Source organism: Rhinopithecus roxellana, chromosome 10 (assembly GCF_007565055.1).
Source record: "Rhinopithecus roxellana isolate Shanxi Qingling chromosome 10, ASM756505v1, whole genome shotgun sequence".
Classification (NCBI taxonomy): Eukaryota; Metazoa; Chordata; class Mammalia; order Primates; family Cercopithecidae; genus Rhinopithecus; species Rhinopithecus roxellana.
Window position 1 is genome coordinate 25,858,857 of NC_044558.1, and position 18,240 is coordinate 25,877,096.

Here is an 18,240-nt window from a genome sequence, read left to right on the forward strand (position 1 = left end):
GGGGGGAAATGCCAGAGGAAATGTACCTCTCTGGAAATATCTAGCTCCAAGGCAGTAACCACCTAAAATATCCTGGGAAATGCAGAGGGTGTCTGGAATTCTTGGTCCTCTTCTTGCACTGCTTTTCTTAATTTCTTAAATTTTATTTTATGTAGTTATTTGTTTTGGTCTGCCTCTCCCACCAGACTGTAGGCTATGAGACAAGAGACTGTTTTTCCATGGTTGTGTAATAGAAATGCCTTTTCCTAAGGAGTTAGGATCTATATCAGCGCATAAGGCAAAACCACATGTAATCAAAATTACCCCCGAAACCTATTAAATCATCCACCAAGGACTGTCGGTGTGGGTCTGTATGAACTATGTTGCCTTAGGTAAATCAAACATGATTGGAACAGATCAACCTATTTCTTCATTTGGACACCAGATAATGTATTTTGTTCCTCTAGGAAACTTGATACATGAAATATATATATATTTTTTAATTTTTGTAAGGCATAGATGACTGAATTTGCAGTAGGACGTGGCGGTACAATGTCCCCAGCATCTATCATAGGGCACTCAATCAATATTGGTTGAACAGATGAATAAATGGACCACCTTTAATAGTAAAAGTATCATCATGGAACATTTTGAGAGGAGCGTCTGGAAAGGTTATGGGTCAAGAAACCAAGTCAGCTCACAGAAGAGGCACTTGACAATGTGGTGTTGGGGGAAAACCTCCGAGGAGCCAGAGAAGGGGAGAGGAGAAGTCTCACCTGATTGTCATTTTCAAATATTTTAAGAGCTGTTGTATAGAAGACAGAGTAGAGCTCTTCTTTGCTGAACCAGAGGTAATAACTAGTATTGAGCAGGAAGAGTTATAAAGAAGCAGGTTCTGGTAAAATAAGAGCAGGTGTCAGGTGTTGAGCCTTATGATCTGCAAGTGCTCTGCTAAATGCTCGGTGTGCATTCACTCATCTAACCTTCAGCCTCATATGGGAGGTATTAGGCCCATTTTCCTCATGAGAAATAAGATCTCTCCATTGTTAAGGGACTCGTGCAGTCACACAACTGCTAAGAAGTGGGCGGGCTTCATTTCCACCCAGGTGTATCTGATTGCAGACCCCAGAAGTACCCCGACCACATTTGAGCACTGGCTTCCTCCACAGGAGCAAACGATGGAGCCATTCGGCCAGGAACTGGCTCATCTCTAGCTGGCTGGCTCTCTTCTGGGTCATTGGTGCTTATTCTGGGGCTGATTTTGCACACTCTCCTTTGCAGTTGTGTTTGCAAAGCAGGATATGAAGGAGATGGAACTGTATGTTCTGAGATGGACCCTTGCACAGGACTAACTCCAGGAGGCTGTAGCCGCAATGTGAGTACTGGTCTTCATTTCCAACCTGCCTGGTTTCTTTATTTGTTGAGGCAGAGTCTCACTCTGTTGCCCGGGCTGGAGTGCAATGGCACAATCTTGGCTCACTACAACCTCCGCCTCCTGGGTTCAAGTGATTCTCCTGCCTCAGCCTCCCGAGTAGCTGGGATTACAGGGGCATGCCATCACCCCTGGCTAATTTTTGTATTTTTAGTAGAGATCGGGTTTCACCATGTTGGTCAGGCTGGTCTCAAACTCCTGACCTCATGATCCGCCCACCTCGGCCTCCCAAAGTGCTGGGATTACAGGCGTGAGCCACCGCGCCCAGCCCTGCCTGGCTGCTTGTTGGCTTTTTTCAGTTGGTTGGTTGGGTTTTTTAGGAAATCCTGAGGAAAGACATTCCACAGGTCAGTGTCTGATGACTTTTCATATGTGTGAAGCATTTGTGTTTAAACCTTGAATTTTTATTTTGACACAGGGTCTCACTCTCTTACCCAGGCTGGAGCACAGTGGTGTAATCATAGCTTACTGCCGCCTCGAACTCCTGGGCTCAAGTGATCATTTCACTGATTAGGAAACTGGGATCTGGGGGAGTCAAGTGACTAAGTTCTGTTGTTGGTAGGGGTATAACTAGAACCTACCATTGCTTTCACTAATTCCCTTCAATTACTGCCACCCCTACCCTACCCTAGTCACCTTCATTCCTTACCTATGGTTTAGTAACTGGTTTCTTTACTTCCTCTTACCCACAGTGCATTCTCCACTCACAGCCAGAGTGGCTTGAAGTGAATCAGATAATGTTTTTCCCAGATTTAAGCCCCTTCCATAATTTCCTCTAGCTCTGAGGATAAAATCTAGATGAAACTACCTGACCCCAGCCTACAGATTCCTTTGATTCCCTTTGAATAAGCCCCATCCCAACCCCATCCCCCTGAGCTTCATCTCAACACCATATCTTGTACCCCTCGCTCCTTCTCATTCTGTCCTCCAGCCTCCTGGCAAGGCTCCTCTTGAGAGGCCCGGGAGCTGATATCGTGGAGCTTGGGTTCCCACATTATACAGACCTGGGTTCATGCCTTTTTATAGCTGCATGACCTTGGGCAACACCTGTTTCCTTAGCTATAAAATAGAGATAACAATACTTTCCTCAAGATGATGGTTTACACCTGCAAAACAATATAAACAGTCCCTGGCTTAATAACTAACACAGTGATGTTAGTGGCCATAAGCTGGCCAGCTCCAAGCAATTTTGTTCTTTAAATTACCTAATCTTTTCATGAATCTCAATGTAAATTAAGCATTTCCACCTCACTCAATGCAAATATGTGCTTCTGGAACATATGTCTGGAAACTCTCTCTTACTTTTGGAATCATGTGGCTGGGCTGAGGATTCAGAGGCTTTGCTTTTTCTTTTCCTCCTGCAGGCAGAATGCATCAAAACTGGCACGGGCACCCACACCTGCGTGTGTCAGCAGGGCTGGACAGGGAATGGGAGAGACTGCTTGGAGATCAACAACTGCCTGCTGCCCAGTGCAGGCGGCTGCCACGACAACGCAACCTGTTTGTACGTGGGTCCCGGGCAGGTAGGTTGGATGTCATGGGAACAAAGAGAAAGCAGGAATCATGCAGTGACTTTTCTTTCCCCTCAGGACAGAAGTACTTTGGCTAGAACTTACTGCAGCTTTTTTCAATCATTCGTGGCAGTGAACACGGGTTCATTGCCACAACAAAGCTATGATGTATTATTGTCTCATCTTATAGAAAAGGAAACTGAGGCAACGAGAAGCTAGTTGCATAAATCATAGAAAATAAATAATAGTGCAAGATTTGCACCCAGTGTGACTCCAGGGCTGCCCTCTTAGTCACCATCCTGGACCAACCTTATATTTCTATATCTCTGTAGCATATTGATCACTTTCACTCACTGTCATTTAATAGAGAATGAGGCAGAAAAGGCTACTGCTTAAAAATTAATCAGCTCCAGGGGAGGGGCTACCAACTAAACTAGGATTGTGGCAATGAGAAAACAGGCAACTGATAAGGCTCCCTCCCCCCACCCATCCCCACCTGCTTCCACCCCTTTCCACAGGTAGGACCCACAGGTGTGTTTATAATACAAGGCTAAGGAGGTCAGAACACATGGAAGAAGGGAACTGGGATTTGAAATCAACCCCCTTATCTTCTGAATCTTGATACAGTTTCTCACTTTTATGTTTTAGGCTGAACTTTTTTAAAGACCTACAAATTATTTTCTGCTCTTTGAGAAATGTATTTCTTCCCATGATGAGGGCTCTGCCTGAGGAAAGCCTAACCTTGCTCAGCATGATATCTCCCACTTGACCCCAAGCCTTTTGGTTCTCAGACCTCTCATTTCTGTGCACAAGTTAATAATCAGAGAAACACGGAGCTTGAGTGGAACTTGATGAGATAGTAAAGCCCACCTCCTACCTTCCCTTTCCTTCATGGAGGAATTTACCCAGACAAATGGAGATCTGCCCTATTTAAAAATATCCAAGAAGGAAGTTTTTAGGCTTCCCTCTGTGGCTTTAGGCACCATTCCCATTCACTTCGCCATTCTGCTAGGAATGAGTGATGGAACATCGTTCCTGTGGGCCAGTGCTGGGCTGGACACTTGTGCAGAGACAGTCAGAAGTGTTGGAGCTCCTCTGGGAGCTCCTAACTACCAAAGTTAGTAATCTGTACAGTTAGTCTCTTTCCAAAGAGACCCCCACAGGGGGTTAAAAGGTGGTCAACATGGGCCAGGCGCTGTGGCTTACACTTGTAATCCCAGCACTTTGGGAGGCCAAGGCAGGTGGATCACCTGAGGTCAGGAGTTCGAGACCAGCCTGACCAATATGGAGAAACCCCATCTCTACTAAAATACAAAATTAGCCGGGCATCATGACACGTGCCTGTAATCCCAGCTACTTGGGAGGCTGAGGCAGGAGAATCGCTTGAACCTGGGAGGCGGAGGTTGCAGTGAACTAAGATCGCACCATTGCACTCCAGCCTGCGCAACAAGAGCAAAACTCTGTATCAAAAAAAAAAAAAAAAAAAAAAGGTGGTGAACATGTTTAGGAGCAAGGGTTAAAAAATTGAACTGCTTGGCTAAGAGCATGGCATGATCTCACCCTAGCCCACCTCCCACTCTTGAAAACTGGTGAGAGATGGAAGTACTACACGCAGGCAAAGCCTCGACATTGACGTCTGTCTATTTACAGCTGGGGTTAATTATTTCAATAGACCACAGAAGGTGCTTCTCAGGGAGTGACAGTTGGCAATGGGACAGAGATAGAAAATCTGTGTCTGGGAGAAATCTTTCGGTTATAACAGAAAACTCAATTGTGCACTACTTGTGGAAATGTAAAATGCTACAGCTGCCATGGAAAATAGCACAGCAATTCCCCCCAAAAATTAAAAATAGAATGACCATATGCTCCAGCAATTCCACTTCTGGGTATACACCCAAAAGAATCGAATGTAGGGACTCAAGCAGATATTTGAGCACCCGTATTCATAGCAGCATTATTCACAGTGGTCAAAAGATGAACACAACCCAATGACCATTGCCAGATTAATGGATAATCAAAACGTGGTATATGTATACAATGGAAGAGCAATCAGCCTTAAAAAGGAAGAAAATGCTGACACATGCTGCAACATGGGTGAACCTTGAAGATGTGTTGCTAAGTGAAATAAGCCAGAGACAGAAGGACAAATGCTATGTGATTCCACTGCTCTGAGGTTCCTAGAGTAGTCAGATTAATAGAGACAGAAAGTAGAATGGTGGCTGCCAGGAGCTAGAGTGGGGAGAGGAACGAGGAGTTACTGTGTAACGGGTATGGACTTTCAGTTTGGGAAGATGAAAACAAGTTTGGAGAAGGATGGTGATGATGGTTGTACACAAATATGAATATATTTAGTACACAAGTACACAAATGTGAATATACTTTACATTTTTAAATGGTTAAAGTGATACATTGTCTCATACATGTATTTACTTCAATTCTTAAGAAGAAAAAGCTTGTTTAAAAAGGGAATGTTTTGGCCCACGTGACTCTAAAGTCCATATATGGATCTGGCTGCAGGCACAACATGATTCAGGGCTCAGAATGCAGCAAAAGGGTCTGTTTCTTGGCTCAGCTTCTTCCCAGGTTCCTGGGGTGAGGGATGACCTCCAGCCACTCCAACTTATACCATCGGAATACTTAGTTAAGCAGAATGGAGTACATTTTCTGGTAACTTCCTCCAAAAACCCAGGATTCATTCTTTCATTGACTCAGATCGAATGCATCCACACCCATCCTCATTTCCTACCACTCCCATCAGCCCTCGTGCCCAATTACAGAAATCCGGCCGGGGAGGCCCAGGGTGGAAGATGCAGTGATAAGCACAGGCCAAGGCCCTGCACCCCACCCTGGGGTGGAGGAACCAGCCACATTTTATCATGTGGACTGGGAGAGGGGGAGTGATGGTGTCCTCAGAGCCAAATGGTGTACAGTTTCCAGGAAAAGAGAGAACAGATGTTCCCATATCTATTCATTTGCTTGTTCATCCAACACTTCTCAAGTGCTTATACCCACTCAGCTACTAAGCTCAGTGATGAGGGTAAGAGATTACCGTGGCCAAGGGCCCTCAGCCAGACTTGAAGAAATGAGATCTTGTGCGAGGCGACAGACAAACCTATGTATAACGCTAAAGTGATAAATGTTGTAAAAGTCACATAGGGTAAGTCCCATGGTCCGGTTGTTCCACAGCATTTGAGGGCTGCTTTCCTATTTATCCTTCTGATTTCTCTGACAGCAGAACCTGCTCATGGGTCTGGAGAAAATTAGCTTTAAAATGTGGCTGCAGGAGTCTTAACTGTGAAAAAGCTCACTGCAGTCTTATGTCTTGCCAAGCACTCAGTAAATGATTGCATTCATTTTTGACGCACTTGAGTTGGCAGATTGCACTTGAGAAAAGGGAACAAAATGCCTTGGTGTCTGTATTAGCTTTCTGGGGCTGCCATACAAAGTGCCACAAACTGGGTGGCATAGAACAACAAAAATGTATTGTTTCGCAGCTGTAGAGGCTGGAGGTCTGAGATCAAGCTGTCCTCAGGGTTGGTTCCATCTGACAGCTGTGAAGGAGAAACTGTTCCATTCCTCTCTCCTAATTTCAGGTGCTTTGCTGAAAATCCTTGGTGTTGCTTGGCTTGTGGACACATCACCCTGTTCTCTACCTTCATGTTCAGATGCTGTTCTCCCTGTGTGTGTATCTGTCTCCAAATTCCACTCCCCCCCAACTTTTATTTTATTTATTTATTTTGAGACAGTCTCGCTCTGTCACCCGGGCTGGAGTGCAGTGGCACGATCTCAGCTCACTACAATCTCCACCTCCCAGGTTCAGCGATTCTCCTGCCTCAGCCTCCCAAGTAGCTGGGACTACAGGTGCACGTTGCCACGCCCAGCCAATTTTTGTATTTTTAGTAGAGACAGGGTTTCACTGCGTTGGCCAGGATGGTCTTGATGTCTTCACTTCATGATCCGCTCACCTCGGCCTCCCAAAGCCCCCTTTTTATTAATATAAGGATACTGGTCTTACTGGATTCAGGGCCCACCCTACTCCAGTATGACCTCATCTTAACTAATTATATCACAACAACCCTATTTCCAAATAAGGTCATATTCTGAGGTACTGGAGGTCAGGACTTCAACAAATGAATCTGGGAATAAGAGGACACAGTTCAGCCTACTATAATATCTGTCTCCTCTCTGCTCTGTCTTCCTTTTTGCAGACAAACTTGAAAAACATCCTGATGGGAAGATGGGAAAAGAGGGGGTTCTCTTTGTGGTGTTCTATAAGAAACAGAATGGACCAAAAACCCAGGATTTGTTCTCTTTCATTGACTCAGATTGAGTGTGTCCACATCTATCCTCTTTCCTGACACTCCCATCAGCCCTTGTGCACAATTATAGAAATCAGGCTGGGGGAGGATCGGGACTTCTCTCATGTCTAGGATTGCCCTCAGCTGGGACTAGTTGGCTTGGAAAGTTTTAGACTTTCCAGATAGGCACAAACCTTAATTACCAGGAATGCTGCTTTAAAAAGATAAACCATGCTGGAGCCAAATGTTTATAAATTGAACAAAGTGCCTCACAAGCTAGCAATGGCCTCATGTATGCATCTCCACCAAGTGGATACCCCATAGCTTGCTTGACCTTTCTCATTAGGCAGAAAGGCTATCCAACGTGATGCTTTTTAGGGCCCAAGTTCTCTCTGAGACTATCTCCATAGGCCCCTCTGGAGAAAAGAATTCAGGAAGAGGCTGGGCACGGTGGCTCACGCCTATAATCCCAGCATTTTGGGAGGCCGAGGCAGGCAGATCATGAGGTCAGGAATTTGAGACCAGCCTGACCAACATGGTGAAACCTTGTCTGTACTAAAAATTACAAAACTTAGCCAGGCGTGGTGGCGTACACCTGTAATCCCAGCTACTTAGGAGGTTGAGGCAGGAGAATCGTTTGAACCAAGGAGGCAGAGGTTACAGTGAGCCAAGATCATGCCACTACACTCCAGCCTGGGCAACAGCGAGATTCCATCTCAAAAATAAATTCAGGAAGAGAGTACCAAGAAACTATCATACTGGAAAATGTAATGTAGAATATGGAGATTAGTAACTCTAGAATTTGAAGCATATCAAGCAAAGACATTAACCTGTTCTCTGGGAGAGCCAAACAGCTTCAGTTTCCATAGGACGTTTCTCAGTGCTGTGTGAGGGCAACACATGGAAGGCACTTGCTTTCAATAATCCCCTTGAGGCCGGGCGCGGTGGCTCACGCCTGTAATCCCAGCACTTTGGGAGGCCAAGGTGGGCGGATTAGGAGGTCAGGAGATGGAGACCATCCTGGCTAACACCGTGAAACCCCGTCTCTACTAAAAATATAAAAAATCAGCCGGGCGAGGTGGCGGGCGCCTGTAGTACCAGCTGCTCGGGAGGCCGACACAGGAGAATGGCATAAACCCAGGAGGCGGAGCTTGCAGTGAGCCGGGATCGCGCCACTGCACTCCAGCCTGGGCTACAGAGCGAGACTCCGTCTCAAAATAATAATAATAATCATCATCATCATCCCCTTGACTCTGTTCTTAAAATTATAGAATGAATGTGAGTGCAAGAAAGGATTTCGAGGAAATGGGATTGACTGTGAACCAGTAACTTCATGCTTGGAACAGACCAGGAAATGTCATCCGTTGGTGAGTTTTTTAACCTTGGTTTTCCTTCAAAAAAAAATGCTTGAGAAAGAAAGATTATTTCCTGTCTGGCCTAGTAATGAACAAAATCTCTTACCCCCAAAAGGGAATCTCTAAGCAGAATGTGAGTAGTTATTGCAATTTCTACTTCATTCCAAAGCTTGGAAGAACCAACATATGACTTCCAGGTAAAATACAGAATTTCTGGTTAAATTTAAATTTGAAGTAAGTAACAAATAATCCTGAAACACAAGTAAGTCCCAAATATGGCATGGGATAAACTTATACTAAAATTCATTTTTCACCTAAAATTGAAATTTAATGAGTCATTCAATATTTTTATTTACTAAACCTGGCACCTCTAAACCAACAGTTTAAAGGATACTTTGAGAGGTAACCGGACTTCCATTTCGAATGTCACAATAGAGTTTTACTTAAGTTATCGGTGAAAATGCCCATTCAAGGGTACACGGTGCCTTGTTCTTCAACTTTGAAAGATCAGGCTAAGGTATTAGGGCTGGAGGTGGTTATGCTTTCAAAAGAACATCACTAAGCAGAACATAGAAACCAATGAAGTCTGATGCCTTAATCAGTGTTTGGAGTTCCAAGTAACAGAGTCCATACAGAAAATAAATTTGTTGGGAGGACCCCCAGGGTAGCTCTGGGAATCCAGAGGCAGGAAGTATGGCTAGGCTTCCCAAGAGCCCAGAACCAGAACATATGAAGACAGCAGGATCACCAGAATCTAAGCAGTTTCTTTCCCCCATCCTCTGAGACGATGTGACCTCTCATTTGACTTCCCTCTGTGCATTTTCTTTCTCTCTGCCTCTCTCTTCCTGAACTTGTAGTACTTCTGTGTATATCTTGAGGTAAATGGTTCCCTCATCATCAATGATGCCCTCTAATTTATCAGCACCCCATGTCCCAATTCAAAATAATAGAGGAAAGGATCTAACTGGCCCAACTGGGCCCAGGTACCCACATGTGAGTCAGTCAACTGTGGCCAAGAAGTGGGATTGTTATGAACGTAGCTGCCAGGGCACACCCCTAGTATGTGTGCAGGGTGGGGCATGGGGGACTAATTCTGGTAGAAGAAAAATAAGGAGGGCGATGCCCCCAAGGTGTCGGTTACCCAAGAATTTTGCAAAGCTGAAGGAGCTCTAACACTCCTTCTTGATTTAAAGCCCAACCAAGCCCTGACATTCCAGATGTGAGTAGCTATTGCAAGTTTCATTCCATTCCAAAACTTGGAAGAACCAACATAGGGTTGCCAGATAAAATGCAGATACCCAGTTGAATGTGAATTTCAGATACACAAGTATGTGTTGAAAAATCTTTCAGCACAAGTATGCCCCAAATATTGCATAGGACAAACGTATACTCAAACTTATCATTTATCTGAAACTCTCATTTAACTGTGCATCCTGTATTTTTTTATTTGCTAAATCTGGCAGGGATGAGAATAAATAATTTTTAATTGTAATTAATAGCTGCATCAAACATGCAGACAAGAGACTTTCATTGCAACACTAAAGGGTCTATGGGTTACTTCTACCATCTTTCAGCCCCAAATTTGCAGTTCTGACCTTAGATGGAGGCTGTTGTCTCATAGATGTAACTCAGGTCTAACGTTTTTGTTGGGGTAACCATTTCTTTCATCTTGGTTTTCTCAGGCAAACTGCCAGTCTACTTCTTCTGGTGTCTGGAGCTGTGTTTGTCAAGAGGGCTATGAAGGAGATGGCTTTCTGTGCTATGGAAACGCAGCAGTGGTAAGTCCTCTATGATGAACTCAATGATAAAGACAACCCTTAAATCTCGTAGCTAAGGTGTTTTTAAAGTGATCTATTGACATATCTTTTGCTGCAGGAGATTTTACATGAAGCAAGCTGTTTCTCGTAAATGACATACATGCTCTGTGGGTCACATGTTTTACATAGGCTGAAGGCAGCTGGCTTCTATTTGGCAGTTTCTGTGTTCCAAGCAGTCCTTACTTCTCTTTCTTGATACTCTACCTGCTTACATTCTCAGACTTCCCAAAGGAGCAACTAACTGGCCTCTGCTGGGTTCACTGGGCTCTCCTGTCTGGGCTAACCTTTGCTTACCCCTGCCGTGTGTGTGTGTGTACACATTTCTGTATGTCAAGCACCTTGCTCAGTCCTTACCATGCAGCAGCACCTCATTTAAATCTCACAACAACCTTCTGCTACTATTATGCCCATTTTACAGGCAGGTAAACTGAGAGGCTTAGCAAAACTTGCCCAACACCCTTCAGTTCCAGAGTGAGGAATCCAGCTGATAGCTCTGATAGCTGTCAAGTGCAGAGCACAAATATTTAACCACCAGTGTAGAACATTCTATCTGTACAGCATGATCCACACTAAATCAGCATTGCTCCTACATTTTTCTATTTTGACCATAAACTTTTTTTTAAATTTAATCAGGTAAAATATATGTATATAATTTACCATCTTTACCATTTTTATGTATATAGTTCAGCGGTAATAAATACATTTATATTCTTTATTTTCCTTTCATCCCCTCCTTCCCCCTTCCCTTCCTGGTTTCTGGTAGCCACCAATCCTCTCTCTGTCTTCATGAGATCCAAGCTTTTAGCTCTTGCATATGAGTGAGAACTTGTGATATTTGTCCCCCTACAACCATAAACTCTTGAGAGATGATCTTTGTCTTGTTTCCTACATCAGTCCCATTGCTTATAAATGTTTGTCAAAATGAGAAATAAAGCCAATTGACAAATTTCCTCATCACTTACTTTTTATGCAACTCCCTGCAGTTGAGTTCCTGCCCCTCCTCTCTGCCGAAATCACAAGCCTAACAATTCCCAGGACCCGCAGCCTGCACTGAGTCTCAGCCTAAGAACCTTGCTCTTGGGAGGCCCTTGCCACCCTTCCCCTCTCACTGTCGACTGTGCCTTCTACTCACCGAGTCAGGCCAAGGAGCTGTCTCCTGACACCCAGACCGTGGCACGTTAAATCACAACATTTTCTCTGCACTGGCCACAGACTCTGTTTCCTAAAACTCTAAAATCCTGCTTTCACGATGTCCCTGTCCTCCCACAAAAAGCAAAATTAAGTCTGCAGCTTGGCTCTCCAGGCATCTCCACACAGACTTTGCTCTTACTTTTGGTTTTTTTTTCTTGAGACAAGATCTCACTCTGTTGCCCAGGCTGGAGTACAGTGGCATGATCATGGTTCACTGCAGCCTTGACCTCCCTAGGTTCAGGTGATCCTCCTGTCTCAGCCTCCCAAGTAGCTGGGACTACAAGAGTGCGTCACCACACTCAGCTAATTTTTGTATTTTTTGTAGAGACAGAGTCTCACCATGTGATTCACATACCTCAAGCTCCAATTGATTCACATGCCTCGGTCTCTGAAAGTGCTGGAATGAGAGGCCTGAGCCACCATGCCCAGCCCACTTGTTTTTCTTCTAAACAGCTTTCCCCTCCAGTTTAGTCGCCACCTCCCCAGCTCCAGGCCTGCCACTTTTTTCTCTCTCCCCCCCAACTCTGGCCTTCCCACCAGCAGATCAGGTGCACCTCAGCCCTCCTCTCCCTTAAAATGTCCCCTCTAAGGGATTACTCAGGCATCTCTGCTCTTGTGTTTATTCACTTTCTTACTTTTTAACATGTGCTATTGTTAATAACCTCAACTACTAGATGGAATTGAGTCAGCACTGAGACTTACTGTCTTCATGTAAATTTGCATAGGAACATGATATTGACATGATATTGACATTTTGTGGTATTTAATAGTTTAAAAAATATTTTCACATAAATTAATGCACTTAATTTTCATAATTCCTGGAAGAAGACTTCATCATATTCGTTTTCAAATAAAGCACTTGAGTTCTCAGTGGTTAAATGACTTGCCCAAGATCACACAGCCAGTAAATGGCAGATCCAAGAAGTAAACCCAGTCTTTTTTTTTTTTTAATATTAAAAATTATTATTTTACTTGACTTAAAATTCTGCTAATAAGCAATAATAAAGAAAAGCATATCTATATTTAATGTGAATCTTAAAACTTAGGTTTAATTGTGTAAATAATACCTAAAAATATAATTAAATATGAAAATGGAATAGGGAATATTCATTTTTCTTTTTTTTATTATTATTATACTGTAAGTTCTAGGGTACATGTGCATAATGTGCAGGTTTGTTACATATGTATATTTGTGCCATGTTGGTGTGCTGCACCCATCAACTCGTCAGCACCCATCAATTCATCATTTATATCATGTATAACTCCCCAATGCAATCCCTCCCCTCTCCCCCCTCCCCATGATAGGCCCCAGTGTGTGATGTTCCCCTTCCCGAGTCCAAGTGATCTCATTGTTCAGTTCCCACCTATGAGTGAGAACATGCGGTGTTTGGTTTTCTCTTCTTGTGACAGTTTGCTAAGAATGATGGTTTCCAGCTGCATCCATGTCCCTACAAAGGACGCAAACTCATCCTTTTTTATGGCTGCATAGTATTCCATGGTGTATATGTGCCACATTTTCTTAATCCAGTCTGTCACAGATGGACATTTGGGTTGATTCCAAGTCTTTGCTATTGTGAATAGTGCCGCAATAAACATACGTGTGCATGTGTCTTTGTAGTAGAATAATTTATAATCCTTTGGGTATATACCCAGTAGTGGGATGGCTGGGTCATATGGTACATCTAGTTCTAGATCCTTAAGGAATTGCCATACTGTTTTCCATAATGGTTGAACTAGTTTACAATCCCACCAACAGTGTAAAAGTGTTCCTATTTCTCCACATCCTTTCTAGCACCTGTTGTTTCCTGACTTTTTAATGATTGCCGTTCTAACTGGTGTGAGATGGTATCTCATTGTGGTTTTGATTTGCATTTCTCTGATGGCGAGTGATGATGAGCATTTTTTCATGTGTCTGTTGGCTGTATGAATGTCTTCTTTTGAGAAATGTCTGTTCATATCCTTTCCCCACTTTTTGATGGGGTTGTTTGTTTTTTTCTTGTATATTTGTTTGAGTTCTTTGTAGATTCTGGATATTAGCCCTTTGTCAGATGAGTAGATTGCAAAAATTTTCTCCCATTCTGTAGGTGGCCTGTTCACTCTGATGGTAGTTTCTTTTGCTGTGCAGAAGCTCTTTAGTTTAATTAGATCCCATTTGTCAATTTTGGCTTTTGCTGCCGTTGCTTTTGGTGTTTTAGACATGAAGTCCTTGCCCATGCCTATGTCCTGAATGGTACTACCTAGATTTTCTTCTAGGGTTTTTATGGTATTAGGTCTAACATTTAAGTCTCTGATCCATCTTGAATTAATCTTCGTATAAGGAGTAAGGAAAGGATCCAGTTTCAGCTTTCTACTTATGGCTAGCCAATTTTCCTAGCATCATTTATTAAATAGGGAATCCTTTCCCCATTTCTTGTTTCTCTCAGGTTTGTCAAAGATCAGATGGCTGTAGATGTGTGGTATTATTTCTGAGGACTCTGTTCTGTTCCATTGGTCTATAGCTCTGTTTTGGTACCAGTACCATGCTGTTTTGGTGACTGTAGCCTTGTAGTATAGTTTGAAGTCAGGTAGCGTGACGCCTCCAGCTTTGTCCTTTTGACTTAGGATTGTCTTGGCAATGCGGGCTCTTTTTTGGTTCCATATGAACTTTAAAGCAGTTTTTTCCAATTCTGTGAAGAAAGTCATTGGTAGCTTGATGGGGATGGCATTGAATCTATAAATAACCTTGGGCAGTATGGCCATTTTCACGATATTGATTCTTCCTATCCATGAGCATGGTATGTTCTTCCATTTGTTTGTGTCCTCTTTGATTTCACTGAGCAGTGGTTTGTAGTTCTCCTCGAAGAGGTCCTTTACATCCCTTGTAAGTTGGATTCGTAGGTATTTTATTCTCTTTGAAGCAATTGTGAATGGAAGTTCATTCCTGATTTGGCTCTCTGTTTGTCTGTTACTGGTGTATAAGAATGCTTGTGATTTTTGCACATTAATTTTGTATCCTGAGACTTTGCTGAAGTTGCTTATCAGCTTAAGGAGATTTTGGGCTGAGACGATGGGGTTTTCTAAATATACAATCATGTCATCTGCAAACAGGGACAATTTGACTTCTTCTTTTCCTAACTGAATACCCTTGATTTCTTTCTCTTGCCTGATTGCCCTAGCCAGAACTTCCAACACTATGTTGAATAGGAGTGGTGAGAGAGGGCATCCCTGTCTCGTGCCAGTTTTCAAAGGGAATTTTTCCAGTTTTTGCCCATTCAGTATGATATTAGCTGTGGGTTTGTCATAAATAGCTCTTATTATTTTGAGGTACGTTCCATCAATACCGAATTTATTGAGCGTTTTTAGCATGAAGGGCTGTTGAATTTTGTCAAAAGCCTTTTCTGCATCTATTGAGATAATCATGTGGTTCTTGACTTTGGTTCTGTTTATATGCTGGATTATGTTTCTTGATTTGCGAATGTTGAACCAGCCTTGCATCCCAGGGATGAAGCCCACTTGATCATGGTGGATAAGCTTTTGGATGTGCTGCTGAATCCGGTTTGCCAGTATTTTATTGAGAATTTTTGCATCGATGTTCATCAGGGATATTGGTCTAAAATTCTCTTTTTTTGTTGTGTCTCTGCCAGGCTTTGGTATCAGGATGATGTTGGCCTCATAAAATGAGTTAGGGAGGATTCCCTCTTTTTCTATTGATTGGAATAGTTTCAGAAGGAATGGTACCAGCTCCTCCTTGTACCTCTGGTAGAATTCAGCTGTGAATCCATCTGGTCCTGGACTTTTTTTGGTGGGTAGGCTATTAATTGTTGCCTCAATTTCAGAGCCTGCTATTGGTCTATTCAGGGATTCAACTTCTTCCTGGTTTAGTCTTGGGAGAGTGTAAGTGTCCAGGAAATTATCCATTTCTTCTAGATTTTCTAGTTGATTTGCGTAGAGGTGTTTATAGTATTCTCTGATGGTAGTTTGTATTTCTGTGGGGTCGGTGGTGATATCCCCTTTATCATTTTTTATTGCATCTATTTGATTCCTCTCTCTTTTCTTCTTTATTAGTCTTGCTAGTGGTCTGTCAATTTTGTTGATCTTTTCAAAAAACCAACTCCTGGATTCATTGATCTTTTGGAGGGTTTTTTGTGTCTCTATCTCCTTCAGTTCTGCTCTGATCTTAGTTATTTCTTGCCTTCTGCTAGCTTTTGAATGTGTTTGCTCTTGCCTCTCTAGTTCTTTTAATTGTGATGTTAGAGTGTCAATTTTAGATCTTTCCTGCTTTCTCTTGTGGGCATTTAGTGCTATAAATTTCCCTCTACACACTGCTTTAAATGTGTCCCAGAGATTCTGGTATGTTGTATCTTTGTTCTCATTGGTTTCAAAGAACATCTTTATTTCTGCCTTCATTTCGTTATGTATCCAGTAGTCATTCAGGAGCAGGTTGTTCAGTTTCCATGTAGTTGAGCGGTTTTGATTGTGTTTCTTAGTCCTGAGTTCTAGTTTGATTGCACTGTGGTCTGAGAGACAGTTTGTTATAATTTCTGTTCTTGTACATTTGCTGAGGAGTGCTTTACTTCCAATTATGTGGTCAATTTTGGAATAAGTGCAATGTGGTGCTGAGAAGAATGTATATTCTGTTGATTTGGGGTGGAGAGTTCTATAGATGTCTATTAGGTCCGCTTGGTGCAGAGATGAGTTCAATTCCTGGTTATCCTTGTTAACTTTCTGTCTCGTTGATCTGTCTAATGTTGACAGTGGAGTGTTGAAGTCTCCCATTATTATTGTATGGGAGTCTAAGTCTCTTTGTAAGTCTCTAAGGACTTGCTTTATGAATCTGGGTGCTCCTGTATTGGGTGCATATATATTTAGGAGAGTTAGCTCTTCCTGTTGAATTGATCCCTTTACCATTATGTAATGGCCTTCTTTGTCTCTTTTGATCTTTGATGGTTTAAAGTCTGTTTTATCAGAGACTAGGATTGCAACCCCTGCTTTTTTTTGTTCTCCATTTGCTTGGTAGATCTTCCTCCATCCCTTTATTTTGAGCCTATGTATGTCTCTGCATGTGAGATGGGTCTCCTGAATACAGCAGACTGATGGGTCTTGACTCTTTATCCAGTTTGCCAGTCTGTGTCTTTTAATTGGAGCATTTAGTCCATTTACATTTAAGGTTAATATTGTTATGTGTGAACTTGATCCTGCCATTATGATATTAACTGGTTATTTTGCTCGTTAGTTGATGCAGTTTCTTCCTAGCCTCGATGGTCTTTACATTTTGGCATGTTTTTGCAATGTCTGGTAGTGGTTGTTCCTTTCCATGTTTAGGGCTTCCTTCAGGGTCTCTTATAAGGCAGGCCTGGTGGTGACAAAATCTCTAAGCATTTGCTTATCTGTAAAGGATTTTATTTCTCCTTCACTTATGAAACTTAGTTTGGCTGGATATGAAATTCTGGGTTGAAAATTCTTTTCTTTAAGAACGTCGAATATTGGCCCCCACTCTCTTCTGGCTTGTAGAGTTTCTGCCGAGAGATCTGCTGTTAGTCTGATGGGCTTCCCTTTGTGGGTAACCCGACCTTTCTCTCTGGCTGCCCTTAAGATTTTTTCCTTCATTTCAACTTTGGTGAATCTGGCAATTATGTGTCTTGGAGTTGCTCTTCTGGAGGAGTATTTTTGTGGCGTTCTCTGTATTTCCTGAATTTGAATGTTGGCCTGCCCTACTAGGTTGGGGAAGTTCTCCTGGATGATATCCTGAAGAGTGTTTTCCAACTTGGTTCCATTTTCCCCCTCACTTTCAGGCACCCCAATCAGACGTAGATTTGGTCTTTTTACATAATCCCTTACTTCTTGCAGGCTTTGTTCATTTCTTTTTCTTCTTTTTTCTTTTGGTTTCTCTTCTCGCTTCATTTCATTCATTTGATCCTCAATTGCTGATACTCTTTCTTCCAGTTGATCGAGTCGGTTACTGAAGCTTGTGCATTTGTCACGTATTTCTCGTGTCATAGTTTTCATCTCTGTCATTTCGTTTATGATCTTCTCTGCATTAATTAGTCTAGCTGTCAATTCTTCCACTCTTTTTTCAAGATTTTTAGTTTCTTTGCGCTGGGTACGTAATTCCTCCTTTAGCTCTGAGAAGTTTGATGGACTGAAGCCTTCTTCTCTCATCTTGTCAAAGTCATTCTCTGACCAGCTTCGATCCGTTGCTGGCGATGGGCTGCGCTCCTTTGCAGGAGGAGATGTGCTCTTATTTTTTGAATTTCCAGCTTTTCTGCCCTGCTTTTTCCCCATCTTTGTGATTTTATCTGTCTCTGGTCTTTGATGATGGTGACATACTGATGGGGTTTTGGTATAGGTGTCCTTCCTGTTTGATAGTTTTCCTTCTGACAGTCAGGACCCTCAGCTATAGGTCTGTTGGAGATTGCCTGAGGTCCACTCCAGACCCTGTTTGCCTGGGTATCAGCAGCAGAGGTTGCAGAAGATAGAATATTGCTGAACAGCGAGTGTACCTGTCTGATTCTTCCTTTGGAAGCTTCCTCTCAGGGGTGTACTCCACCCTGTGAGGTATGGGATGTCAGACTGCCCCTAGTGGGGGATGTCTCCCAGTTAGGCTACTCAGGGGTCAGTGACCCACTTGAGCAGGGTGTCTGTCCATTCTCAGATCTCAACCTCCGTGTTGGGAGATCC

General features: G+C 42.9%; 1 protein-coding gene across 2 annotated transcripts in view; it reads left to right on the plus strand.

The window, feature by feature from the left end:
- STAB2 (stabilin 2) overlaps positions 1–18,240 on the plus strand; it is a 174,751-nt gene that overhangs the window by 77,849 nt on the left and 78,662 nt on the right. For both annotated transcript variants that reach the window (XM_010357279.2, XM_030939845.1), the window contains exons 24-27: positions 1,261–1,354; positions 2,776–2,934; positions 8,492–8,587; positions 10,258–10,353. In XM_010357279.2, coding sequence (XP_010355581.2) covers positions 1,261–1,354; positions 2,776–2,934; positions 8,492–8,587; positions 10,258–10,353 — 445 coding nt within the window. The remainder of the gene's footprint in view (positions 1–1,260; positions 1,355–2,775; positions 2,935–8,491; positions 8,588–10,257; positions 10,354–18,240) is intronic.